General features: G+C 33.8%; 1 protein-coding gene and 1 long non-coding RNA gene across 13 annotated transcripts in view; one reads left to right on the top strand and one right to left on the bottom strand.

Annotated features, from left to right (window-relative positions):
* LOC101894476 (protein kinase C, brain isozyme) overlaps nt 1-14,302 on the top strand; it is a 99,797-nt gene that overhangs the window by 64,815 nt on the left and 20,680 nt on the right. For 9 of the 12 annotated variants that reach the window (XM_059123802.1, XM_059123801.1, XM_020034867.2 and 6 more), the window contains 2 exons: nt 4,263-4,294; nt 4,737-4,816. In XM_059123802.1, coding sequence (XP_058979785.1) covers nt 4,263-4,294; nt 4,737-4,816 — 112 coding nt within the window. Of the gene's footprint in view, nt 1-4,262; nt 4,295-4,736; nt 4,817-8,135; nt 8,251-14,302 lie in introns of those variants that run through there. The other 3 variants (XM_011291938.3, XM_020034869.2, XM_020034871.2) reach the window with 1 other exon arrangement.
* LOC131802968 (uncharacterized) overlaps nt 1-14,302 on the bottom strand; it is a 128,890-nt gene that overhangs the window by 104,450 nt on the left and 10,138 nt on the right. The gene's annotated exons all lie outside the window — the stretch shown is intronic.

Genomic DNA, 14,302 nt, shown 5'->3' with positions numbered 1-14,302 from the left:
AATCAGTGATGACTTTTCTATGGAAAGTATCAAAACTTTTCAATTCTCTATGGATAAGGTCATCAGTGATGACTTTTCCCATATCTGTGATGATTTTTCATATAGGACAGTGTTATTTCCTATAGAACAGTTATCAGTGATGACTTTTCATATGGAAAAGTCATCACTAATGACTTTTCCTATGAAAAAGGTCATCAGTAAGGTCTTTTTCTATAGAAGAGCTAATTTCTATGGAAAGTATAAAAATTTTTCTCATATAAAAGACCACCAATGGTGACTTTTCATATACAAAAGGCCTTTAGTGGTAACAATTTATAGAGGAAAGATCAGCCGTGTCGAAATTTCCAATAAAAAAATAGTCAGGAGGTTACTGGAGAAATGCTCATCTTGGACCTTTTCTTTAGAATAGTTAAGCGGGTATGACATTTCTAGAGAAATATTTCCCATAGATTGTTGATCCATAGAAAAAAAACAGATTTTTCTCCCAAAAAAGCTAGTTAGTGAAGCCATCTATACAAAAAAGCTCACCAGAGATGACTTGTACAATAAACTTATAACCATTGACAATATTCTCCACATAAAGCTTATCGTCCTGTTTAAAATGCTCTCCAATTCTCTATCCATTTCTTGTGACAATCCTAAGAATCTAATTGCAAAATATATAATATCCAAGATTATATCTTAAGATTTTATTGTCTTGTTAAGCACAATCCTAATTTCCAAAACTAATTTCTTATTCTCTCAACATCTTTGATTTATAGAAATGTAATAATAACAATATTTTGTGTGTATGTGTGTGCGTGTTGGTGTGATTTGATATTCTCTGCTACGTGAGGAATAAATGACATTGACTCTGAGAAATCGAACCAATCCCCCTCAGTTTACAATGTGGCCAAAAGCCATTGATTCAAAGTATGAGTTTCAACCACAGGCAAAAACAATATCCTTAAAGAGAATATAAAGGCATTTCGCATACAATGTGGGCGGTATATTAGGATCACTCGCCAAGTTTCTATTTATTTTAGGGAAAATTATATCAGCTGAAGATTTCGTCCAAAATTTTAAATTTTTAAAGTGAAGAAACGTAAATAAAGGAATCGTTAAATTATCTCCCTTCGCAAAAAGCCCACATAAAAGCTTTTTCTTTATTCCATTACACCCTAATGTTGATATTTTAAATAAATTCCCCTTCCAAACAGGGAATAAAAATAAATGGCAAAGCCGATATCTAATCCAGTTGCTGATTTTGATGACTTCAACATTTTTACATTCTAAATCACTGTCTCAATTGACAAAAGACAACTCCCCTTAGATTTGAGAGATTGCCTTAAATCCTCCCTTATTTTATGGTAAAACAAGGTCTCTTTGCCTGTCTATCTACCTAACCATAATGGCCTAAATGTTTGTAAATTTCTTTCAGAGTTTAAAGGTTATTGAAATATTTCTGTTTCTACTTTTTCCTATTTCTCAATGATGGAGCACGATTTTAACATTCTAAGCAGGTTTCAAATATCATTTTGTGACAACAACAACATAACGTGAAAAAGCTAAGAGGGAAGAGGAAGTGGAAATGAATTCCTCAGAAATGGTAAAGACATTAGTCTTGTTTATACCAAACTAGAAAGAAACCCGAGAAAAGTTTATGGGATTTATTATTTAGAAAAAAATTATGTTTTTTTATAGAAAAGCTCATCGGGAATATTTTTATAGATGGATATGACTTCTGCCTTAGAACTTTCTTTAGTCTATTGAAAACGTCATCGAAGTTGGCTTTTTCTATAGAAAAGTCCATCATAGATGCATTTTCTTATTAAAACCTTTATTGGAGAGGGCTTTTTTAGGAAAACCTATCGAATATTTCTTATAGAAAAGTATGCCCTAGACGGATTTTATCACCGAAGAGCACATCGGATTTTCTCATAGAAGCACTCATAAGCACGTAGATCAAATTTTCAACAAATTCGACCTACGTAATTCTAGACCGAATTCGATCGGATGTTCTAAAATTCAGGACTTTTGGACTGATATTGGACATGCACAATTAACCCGAAATCGTTTGAAGATATGTGGGAGCTAAACCTAAATCTGAACCGATTCTCACCAATTTCAATAGTGTTCGTACCTGGGCCAAAGAAATATTATTTGAAAAATTTCATCTAAATCGGATATTAAATGCGACCTGCATTTTGTTCACAAGAATACATGGATATGAAATACATGAAAAAACTGCAACCAAATTCAGACTGCTGTCATTTCTAAGCCACTCTTCCGACAGCTGTAAAAATTTTTCCAGTGACAGCTCATTTTATTTTTTACAAGCTCTCAAAAGCATTTCGGTGAGAATTTTCCAGAAAAAAAGTTATTCGTGATGAAATTCAAGCGTGATAGTGTGATTTCTTTATTTTTTGGTTGGAAAACCACAAGTGGCTATCGTTAGAGCACTCCAGCTTTTAAGTCTGAATAAATCTTTCTCGTACCATCGCTCGTTACCGTGATGTTGGTAGCGTAGCCCGACGTCACAGATGTTAACGGAAGAAAACTGCAACATCAGAAGAAATGGTTCGAAAAGTAAAGAAGCGACTTTATCGAAACCCGCGTCGCAGTGGCCGAAAAATGGCTCGTGAGCTGAACATATCGCAATATTCCATTCTGCAAATATTGAAAAATAAGCTCGGGGTCGTGCTCGAGGCATTGAAATTCCAAAATGTGCAAGAACTTAAACTGCAACAGAAAGAAAATAGACCCAAAAAAGAGCTAAAGAGTTGCTTCCCTTGGCCGAAAGTAGTGAACTGCCGAATTTGGTTTTCCCCGATGAGAAAACATTGGCTGTCCAGCAGTTTGTAAACAAACAAAATGATCCACTCGTGTTTACTTGCCAAAGAGGTCAGCTGAAAATGTGCACCTTCGGTTGGCCACCAGAACTCAGGCGCCGGCCATGATGATGGTGTGGGCCGCCATAAAAGCCGATGGTGGTTCTCGGTTCGCATTAATTGACCGTGGCATCAGAATAAATGCCGAATACTATGGCGAAAATATTCTGTAGGTTGTATTAAAGCCTTGGGCACGCAAACATTTTGGCTGCAGATCTTGGACATTCCAACAGGACTCAGCACTCACCAACATCGCACTCAGCACGCGCCATCGAGGAATGGTTACGAAATGAGGTTCCTCGTTTCATTTCCAGCGCACAATGGCCACCAAAACCTACGGATACCAATCCGTTGGACTATTGTATCTGGAGTATTTTGGAAAGCAAGGTTGGCACTAAAGTGTCGATGACCTCAACCAAGCGTTTCGCCGGGAATAGGTCAAAATACCGGCGTTTGACTTTGTTGCAGTTTTTATCTCACCCTGTAATACTATTACCACTATGTGGTGTAGGGTATAAAAATCTTCAAGCAGATAAGCCCAAAGATGGGATTTCCTATAGAAAATTATTTATAATGGTCTTATTTCTATAGTAAACTGCATCAGTAATGGCAGTCCCATATAAAACTCATCACAGAAGACCTTGCCTCAAGAAAAGTTCCCTTTTCAACTGGTAAACTTAATGGTTTTGTAAGGAAAAGCTAATTTTTCTAATAAAACTACATTCGTTTTTGAAAAACAAATACTTCCTCCACCATAAATTAGAAATAAATACATTTTCACCACGAAAATTAAAGATTCCGAAGAAAATCCAGCCACCTCTTTCCATTTTCTATAATCATATCCTGCGATGAAAAAATCCCCCACAAATGGATGTTAGTTACATTTTCATTTGAACCATTAACAGATTTCCTTTTCGAAAAAGTATTCTCGGCATTTACCTTTCCTTCGGAAACTTATTTTCCAAATTGTATTAGTTTTGTAACTGATGCAAACCACAGAAAATGGAAACAATACATTTTTTTTTTTTTCGAAAAACCAAAATCATTGGACATCCTTGAAGTGCTCTCAGTCACCCACAGACACATACCCACACACACAAAAACCAAAAACACTCTCTCTTAGACTGGGGGATATTAAGAAAATTAAGGAAAAATTTAAGTGTCTTAAGCTCTTTGCCCGAAACCTGGGCAGCAACAACAAACAGAGTAAAAGCTATTGTTGTAATAAAACCTTAAAAACTCTTCAGAAAACACTTTTAAAGGTAAATAATATGGCTGTCCTTAACCTAGCCCCCTGTATTCCCTTCCCTCCTCGGCCTTTCTTTGAACAGAACTTGTGCTTTGTAAAATTGTAATTTTATTTTCCCATTTCTTTTTTTTATATCTTTTCAGGGGTTTTGGCAAGCAGGGTTTTCAATGCCAAGGTAAAGTAGTGTTGCAATACAAAAGAAATTGAAGACAAGGACAGAACACCACAAAACGCACACACACACACACACACACACAGAGTAATGGAAGCAACAGCAGCAGCAGCAGCAGCCGGAGCAGACAAGGAAAATCGAGCAAAAGAAACAGAAAAGTGCATTACAATCCAGATGTCACATAAAGATTTTCTTTTCGTTTTGTGTTATTTTCAATTCGTTTTTGGAAAAGTTTTGGCCTCAAAACTTTTTCATCTTTACGACATGTGACACGTGTGGTGTTGCTTGTCTTCTGCTGCCAGCCACCACCACCGTCACAGTTGCAGCGTTTCTGTGTGTGTGTGGGTGTTTTGAAAATTATATGTTATTGCCATTGTTTCTTGTACATGATTTTCATGTTATGTTGTTTCTTCTTCTCTCTCTCTTCCTCTCTTTCCATTTACAGTTTGTTCGTATGTCGTTCACAAGCGTTGTCATGAATATGTTACATTTATATGCCCGGGCAAGGATAAAGGAATTGATTCCGTAAGTTGTCAATTATTTATTTTATTTGTTGTTGTTGTAAACTATCCAAATTTAGTTGTTTATTTTTTTGTATTTCTTTACAAAATTTAGTTTAGTTCAAAAGTCTAGTTTAATTTGATTTAATCTTTTTCTAGCAAATAATGGGTTAGAGGCAAAAGACAAATTATATGGTTTTTGTAGCATACTTTTAGGCGTAACTGTGTAAGTGTGATTTTTGAAGAAAATTTAAAATGAATTGAAAAAAGATTTTGTTAATTGAGAATGAAATACTTAAGAATTAAGCAAAGGATACACTGATTTACAAAAAAAATTGTGTTCTGAGTCCAAAATGTGGTCAAAGCTAGGGAGCTATTTAAAGAGATGTCTATTAAAAAAGTGAGGTTAAATAGAGGATACGAAAACTTTTCCCATTGGAAATAATTTAAAGTGAGCCAAAGAAGAGATATTCCTTGATTTTTACATAATCCACCATACATGGTATGGAGGGTATATTAAGTTCGTCATTCCGTTTAAAACTGATCAAAAGAATAATATTAGACATAACAAATGTTATATATTCTTGATCAGTGTATTAGAAGATTTAGTCCTGTCCGACCATCCGTCCGTCCGTCTGCCTGTTTTAATCACGCTAGAATCAAAACGTATAATGATAGGAAGCTAAAATTTTGCCCAGAACAGTCTTTTTTCTGCAGGCAGGTCAAGTTCGAAGATGGGCTATACCGCTTCACAATATCGTATAGTCCTCCTTATAACGGTACCTCCTTATATTCGGTATTTGGATGAGTTTAGTTACATTTTTCAATGGAATTGTCTAAAAATCCGTACTAGAAGTTCTTTCTAAGCACTTTACCCCCTGGAAGAAAAATGTCTATACACATTCACGATTTTGTATAGCCCCCATATAACGTTACCCCCGATATTCGATATTTTGATGATTTTTGAGACAATGTTTCAAATTTCACATTTAGAATTCTTAATGGGTACTAGAGCCTATGAGAAAAAATTGCGTATGCATGCCCACGTCTTCATGGATATGAGATAGCCTCCAAATAACGGTACCTCTTAACATTCGGTATTTTTATGATTTAAGCGACATTATTCGCCGGAATTGTTTCAAATTTCGTATATAGAGTTCGTAATGGAAACTACAATCTGTGACAGAAAAGTGTCTATACAAGTCCAAGTCTTCGTATAGGCCCCATATATCACTACCCCACTATATTCGGTATTTCGACGATTTTAGGTACAATAGTCATCGGAATTGTTTCAAATTTCGTATTTGAAGTTCCTAATAGGTACTTCAGCCTGTGACAGAAAATTTTCTATGCAGGTCAAGGTTTTCGTATAGCCCCGGTATAACAGTACCAAGTTTCATATTTGAATGTTGTAATGACCTATGACAAAAGATAACTATGCAGATCCACGTCTTCGTATAGACCCCAATATAACGGCCATATTCCGTGTTTTTACGATTTTTAGGGAATTTTAAACGAATTTTATTTTTTTGAAATATTTCCAAATTCGTTCCAAATGGCGGAGGGTATTAATAGTTCGTCCCGATCGAACATACTTCTTATTTTTACTTGTTATTAAATAATTTGAATCGAGTGAAAATGAAATTGATTTGTGTAAAATAATGGGTTTTATATGGAAATTTTAGGGGGTTTTTAACCCTACTCCTGATGATGCGGTGCATTGCAATATCTCCTTATAGGAAATATTATGATTGAACACCCGAGTATAAATTTCCATTTATGGCCCAAGTTCAATGGAGTGTATGAAAAATTTATGTAAACGTATGATTAATATTAATTATGGAACTCATAAGATAAAGTATACGTGGCATTGTACCCATGAATGTGCTATTTCATGTGTAACTTCCTTCCCAAACTTGGTACATCGTAATATTTGTACCAAACTTATACCGAATTCAGAGATGGGCTATATCAGTCTACTCCTTCTGGTACCTCTCCCACAAAAGTTTAAAGTTTTCAAAGAAAAATTTTAACCTCATAGAAAGGATTATCCGATTTTTTTCAAAATTTAAAATACCTAATATTTCTATCTGTGCTACGTCAGGTGCAAAAATGGGACAAGACATGACTTCGATTGTCTTAAAATTTCGCACATCTCAATATTTCTAACAGACCTAGATCTGGTACGAAGATGTGATAGAATGGACCACTCCTTCTGGCACCTACCCCTCTACAGATCACTCCTTAATAGACTGAAACCATACATCTGTAGCCAAAACCAACTCATACTTATATTTCGTTCTTAACCTCACTTTTCAGCAAGGATTTTAATCTCTGCTCCAATAGAATCACATTTTGGAACACCATCACATATTTTAAATTAAGTTTCCATAAATGCCATAAAATGCCTGGCCTTTTAAATCTTTAAAGTAATTTCTCAATTTGCCTGCCCATTCCCAGCCCACTTTAAGGCCTTGGCTTTGTTTTTCGATTATCTAGTTAGCATACTTTTGGGCAATGTCTTGCATATTTCACTAAATTTTTTGCCTCGGCAATTCAAAGTTCAAGTCATTGTGCTTAATCGAAAACAATAGAACTTTGGCAATTGACCTTTTTTTTTTGTTTTGTTGTTGTTGTTAATGGTGGGCGATGGCCTTGCTGGTAATGAAACCCAGTCACTATTTTCGCCTGCTAAATGAGACCATAAAATGGTCAAGTGTTAAACAAGCCCTGCTATGATGAAAACCATATAAATTCTTTTTTGCTTTGGCCCTGTCTTTTTAGAGCTAAAATAAATAGTCGGCAGCAGCAGCAGCATCAGCTCATAAGTTTTTATGTTTGGCTTTGCCCTGCCTTTTTGTAGATGAAGTTTAGCTTTTCCGTTTTTCGCCCTTGATTTTTAGTTTCACTAGACGAATGTTACCAGCATGAAAGAGTCTATAACAATTCAAGAGCAATATTTTTATGTTTCCACTTTCACACCCCTGGCTTTTAGGTTTAAGTTTCACTTTGTTTGTTTTATTTCTGTTTTTCGTTCTTTTTTATTGATAACAATAATTCAAAACTTTTTTCTTTTTGTTTTGTGGGTGTTTCAAAATTCCGATTTTAAACACTTTTTATAATAATATGCCAAAAAAAAAAAAAATAATCTATAAATCAATCAATTCAAATCAACCATACCAAAAATAAAATAATAAACCAAATATACCAAAATCTCGATAAACATCATTTCAAATTTGGCCCGGATACGATTTGAAATCCCGTATGTTCTGTCATGTCTCAAAACAAAACAAACTTCCAAAAAAAAACAATTGACAAAATAAAAACTCAAACCAAAATCAAAGGATTCACCCAAAACTGTACACCATTTTGAACCATTTACATACGCAGGACCCACATTCTGCGATCATTGCGGTTCCTTATTGTACGGCATCTATCACCAAGGTCTAAAATGTTCAGGTAACGTTAAACTCCAATTCCTTTTTTTTCTTCTAAGTAAAAAATACCAATTCCCCCCGAAAAGTAAATAACCAACTTAACCCCCAAAATCCAAACTAAAAAAATTAAAAGCTACTCCTTTCACTGTCTTTCTTTAACTATTTGCTTTGCCAGCCCGTAACCAAAAGAAAATTCTCTCTTCACTATCTTTCTTCAAGTTTTATACTCTATTTTTTCTGCGTTGAATTTTATTAATTTGTTTTTTTCTAACAACAAGAGAGTGAGAATGATAATGAGTAACAATGTGTGTGTGTGTATACGTGTGAATGAATGAGTTTCTGTGTGAGTGTATGTATTCTAACTTTAAATGTCATACAGAAAAAAAAAACCAAAACTTCTTTGTATTTCTTCCCCTAAATGTATGCAGAACAGTTGTTTACTTTTTATGGCTAATTAACATAATGTTCTTTTTTCCATTCTTCTTAACTATGTATGTATATGTATGTGTGTTTTTGGAAATTATACATATTGTAACATGTGTAAATATTCACTTTAATCTCCATTGCTCGCCCTCTCTCTTTCCCCAACACGAGAGAGAGAGCATAACATACATATGTTTTATTTTATAACTCGTACGCGTTTTGATCACACCTAAAAGTATGCAATACTTTTTGTGAAATTAAACATCAGGGTTTTTTATGTTAAACATATTCTTTTGGAATTTTTACAGCTGTCATTTTAATTATACATACATGTGAAATGTTGTTACGACCGAGGATGTGGGGAAAATTCCACAAAATAAAGGATATCATCGTCTCTCTTTCCATTGAAATAAATTTATTTTTTGGCACTTTTTGTCGAATGTAAACTGAATACTAATTTCTTTTGAATTCGCTCCTAGAATAAAATAGCATTTAAATGTCAAAGATTAGCACCATTAAAGAAGGTTAACTACCCAATAAGTTTGGCAAAGTAGGCGCACACAAATTTCGAAACTTAAACGAAGATAATTGGCATGCAAAGCAAGGATCCTTCGTCTAATGTTAGATTAGGGAATTAAAGTCATTTGCCTGGGAGCGCATAAAGCGATTTTAAATAGGTGTGACTAAAACACTTAAACCCGTTTTTGGTGGGCAGGGGTGTGTATGATTACTAGTTACTGGGGTAGAGGAATGGGAGAGGAATTGTAGGTATATTAGGGCGTATGACTGTTATTAATTGGTAGAAAGGCAAGTCTATGGAATATGTGATTAAAATTTCGAATTTTGAAAAATATGACCTTCCGAACCTGTTCTACTTAAAGCATATCCTCATATTGTTTTAATTTAGTAATTTGTCCAGAACACCAGGGCGTATGATCCTTACAATTATCTTGCCATAAACACTGAGGCGTATGAGTGTTTTATTAGGCGTATGATTTATATTAATTATTGGATTCAAGGGATAAAGTATACGTCTTCTTTTGAAGTCATAGAATCTAAACCTCTGTAGAACATATTTCATATATCCTGTTCTATCATTTTTTATACCCTCCACCATTCTGTGGAGGGTATATTACTTTTGTCATTGCTTTGGTAACTCGCGATATTCATGATACCAAATATATATATTCTGGATCTGGGTCTACAAATTATATATATATTCTGGGTCAGCGGAAAATCCTAAGAATATTTAGCGATGTCCGTCTGTTTGTATGTACTTCTGTCTTTTGTAATCATGATTTCTTTCGAACGAATTGAGTTAGAAGGCTAAAATTTTGCATACATGCATATTTTCCCAGTAGGCAGGTTAAGTTCGTAAATGGACTCACGTCTTTGTATAGCCCCCATATAACGGTAGCTATCAATATTCGGCATTTTCATGATTTTTGCGACATTATTCGTATGTAAAGTTTGTAATGGGTACTACAACCTAAGGCAAAAAATTTCGCATGTAGGTTCACTTCTTCGTATAGCCTCCCATATAACGGTACCTCCCAATATTCGGTATTTTGATGATTTCAGCAACCTTATACACCGGAATCGTTTCAAATTTCGTACTGAAAGATCTTAATGGGTACTACAGTCTGTGACAAAAAAAAAAATTGTATGCAGGTTCACGTTTTCGTATAGCCTCCATACGACGGTATCTCCCGATATTCGGTATTTTCATGATTTTTGCGACATTATTCAGCGGAATTGTTAACAATTTCGTATTTGAAATTCGTAATGGGTACTACAGCCTATGACAAAAAATTTGGTTTGCAGGTCCACGTCTTCGTATAGTCCGCATATAACGATTTTCACATAAGTGGTAGTTTTCGGAATTTTTTGAACATTTTCAAGTTTCTTCCAAATGGTGGAGGGTATTAAAAGTTCGGTCCAGGCGAACTTAGCTATTCGTTACTTGTTCTTCTTAGTCTCCACATAAACTTGTCCATGGTAAAGTTCTATGGACCAACTCCCATGAGCATTTTTACAGTTCAATTGTTCTTTTTAATGTTAAACAAAGTTTATGGTTAAAACAATAAATGGATTTTTTTTGACTCATCAGTTGTTGTATTTCTCCACACAGCAACAACAACAACAATAAATCTGTACAAACATGGAAGTTGTGTAACCAACTCTATGGCAAGATAAATGTTTAACAATTCCATGATCATTCAACCAACAAAGATAACTTTGGCCGTGGAATATGGGGAAAAAAGCATTTAGCATAGACACCATGTGGTAGAGGAAGTTTGGCTCTGATATGGATAAAGTTTTGCAAATTTATATTAGGGTGGATTGTTTGCATTTATTTTAAGGGACATGGGAATGACAAAAATTATTATAGGGAACTTGGAAGTTTTTAAATGAATTGTCTTGCTAAAGTTTGAGATTTTTAATCCAAAAATTTCCGTAGGCCCTGAACCACCCTAATGTACTCATATTTTCATATGGGAAGAATAATAATAAATATTTTGTTATGTATAGGTTTAAAAATTTAAATGGCATCTAGGAAGGTTTTAGATGTATATTTTCTCTTTTGGTTAAGTTTAAATGATATTTCCTTTCCAACTTGCCAGTGCATCTGAACCACCCTAATATACTCATATTCCCAAATGGGATTAACAAAATTCCGGAGGCTCTGATCCACCCTACCGGAAGCCCTGATCCACCCTAATATACTCAGATTTTCAAGTGAGAATATCAAAAGTTATGAAAATTAACTAGGAATGTTTTACATACAATAATAATATATACTTTATTTATTCAAGTATAAAAAATAGTTTCCAAGCTTCGAGTAATTCTAAACCAACCTAATATGTTCATATTTTCAAATTTTAAAAGGCAACTTTGAGGGTTTTTGGACACATATTTTCTTTTTTATTTAAGTTGAAAGAATTTTTCCCTCCCAAGTTGCCAGAGCCTCTGAACCACCCTAATGTACCCATATTTTCAAATGTCTGCCATTGTTGGCATGTAAATGGTCCATATGTTGCTCTGCCAGATACTACCACAACTACACAAATAAATATCAATACAACAAATGCTGATGTTTTAACATTACCATAACTGTAAAATTGTTCAAATGTCGCATACACTCTCTCACACACACCATAGACCTGTTGACTGTGTGACAGTTGACAATTGGCAGAGAGATTAAATGCAGAACAATTGCTGTTATATATAGATTTGTTAAAATTCTAAATAGCAATTACAACAATGCCAACAAGGCATTGAAAGAAAGGGATTTTTTCTGATCTTTTTTTGTACAGTGGTGCGTATGTGTGTTATGGATAGGAAATTCGGAATGGGGCGTATGAATGAGATTTGTTGCACATACTCAAATTTAAGACTCATGATTTAAGGCAGCGTTTGAAATTAAGATTATATATTATAAAAAAATACTATTAACAAATCAGAGCCTACTTTTAGGACTTAGTGTTGTTGGCAAAAAAATATCATGGGGCGTATGAGTGATATTAGGAAAAATAAATAAAATTGGGAACCTTCCAAATTAAGATTATATATCATAAAAAATACTATTTAAAATGAGGCGTTTGAGTGATATTTTGATGTTGCAAATACTCAAATTTGAGACTAATTGAGACTCAAGATTTGTTATCTGCAAAATAAACGGATATTCAGTGTAAAAATAAATGGATTTTAAAATAAACTTTAAAAAAATCAAAGCATACTTCTAGGGCTCTTTAAACAAATTTCATAAATTCCTTCCTCACCGAAGAATTCTAATGTAAACCTGTATTTTACACATTTCATTTTTATGCCTTAAATTATTCAATTTTTTCTAATTGTGATTTGGCAAAGTTGAATTTCAAATTTCAGTAACGTCTCCTACAAATAAGCCATGTTAAAAAGTTAATCAGTGTACAATGTTTACACAAAATTTTCCTCAGGCTATTCTTTATCATGCTTTGAACTTTACATTGAATCACACACACGTGTGACATTTTTTCCCTGCAACACAAAAAAAAAATCCTTAAGACATTTTACGCTAGCTACGTCGCTCCCTTTTCCTTTGCCATGAATTTTTGTTTAACAAATCAAGAAAACGAAGAGAAAAAAATTGTTATTAAAAATTTACTAATAAATAAATATTTACATAAGTTTATGCAGTCCCATGTATGCCTTTGCCTTGGCTGATGTTGTCGTAGCTGAATTTTCTTATGGGGAGGGAAGGGAGAAAGGAGGGAAGGAAGGGAGAAAGTAGGGAGCAAGGACGGACGGAAGTCTGTGTTATCATAAATATTAATAAGGCATTGTACAAAAGGCAAACACACAGCCAAGATGTTGTTTACTGTCATTTTAAGTCATCATCATCATTTTGTTGTTGTTGTTGCTTTGTATTTTGTCAAATTAAATCCAGCCATTTACCTTTGCTGGCATAGATAATGCTCTACAGAATTCAGATAGCTGTTATTGTCGTTGATGATGATCGATGGCAAATTTAATTTTTTTTTTTTTTGTAAAATGTTGAAGGTAGTCTTAGGGCAATTAATTGGAAAAACAATTTTCATTCACCCGTAAAATTGTATAAAAAATTCAATTACAAAAAATAAGCATTTTTCAGACACATATTCCGAAATTTTAATAATTTGAGTAAAGGTACAGGAGAGCGTATGCTTATTTTTATTACAAACGTATGATTTATAGAAAAAAAGTATTGCGACATTAAGTATACGCCGGTATCAAATAAAGTTTCTGGACAATTTTAAAGTTAACTAAGCCTTTAAACAAAAATTAAATCTACAAGATGGTGAAGATTTTCAATATTTAATGATAGAATGGCCTTGGATGGGGTATTGCCCTTTGGACAAAATGAAGGTCCCTTATGAAAAAAAAATCTTTTTTGACCTTCTGAGTTTAGGGAATAAAAAAAAACTAAATATATTAAAAATTGGAACTGTATTATTAAAGAGATCGAATATATGCCAACTTTCATATAATTTAATTAAAATTTGTAGCGGAAAGGCAGACTTGAAATACAGAAATACCGAAAACATTGAAAATATCCTTTTTCAGTATTTCTTTTCCAAGGCGTCCTTTTACAAGTCTTCCTGTAGATCGTCTAGGGATTTGTATACATAACGCATCTTCTGTTAATAACTTATGATGAAATCTTTTAAAGTCGTCTAAAAAAGGCTGTTCTCAAAACGTCTATAAAAACTCCCTTATGAGTAGAGTAGAAAGACTCAATTCTTCTAAAGATTTCTCTCAGGTTGTCTATACAAATTTTCCATTTATTCCACGCAAAGACTATATACTCGCTGTCTATACTGGCTTTCATCTAGTAATCTGTAAAAAACGTTCTTCAATTTTAATTGATTAATTAATTAAAAAATTAATTGTCTAGAATTGTTTTCACCTTATTCATATCCTCTCAATATTCCTCAATATCCTCTCAACATATCGATATAAAATTTCACTGTGATCAATAATATCTATAGAATTTGTAGGCTCTCTGACAAGTATATCTAGATGATACAAAAAAGTGATAAAATTACTGCGCCCTCTAACTTTTGATAATGGTATGGATATCGAAATATAGGTGACGCTCATAAGATAATTCTGATTTCATTCTTGTTTTC

Source organism: Musca domestica, unplaced genomic scaffold, assembly GCF_030504385.1.
Source record: "Musca domestica strain aabys unplaced genomic scaffold, Musca_domestica.polishedcontigs.V.1.1 25, whole genome shotgun sequence".
NCBI lineage: Eukaryota > Metazoa > Arthropoda > Insecta > Diptera > Muscidae > Musca > Musca domestica.
Note: the sequence above shows the minus strand (reverse complement) of the source record. Positions and strands in the feature narration are given on the sequence as shown.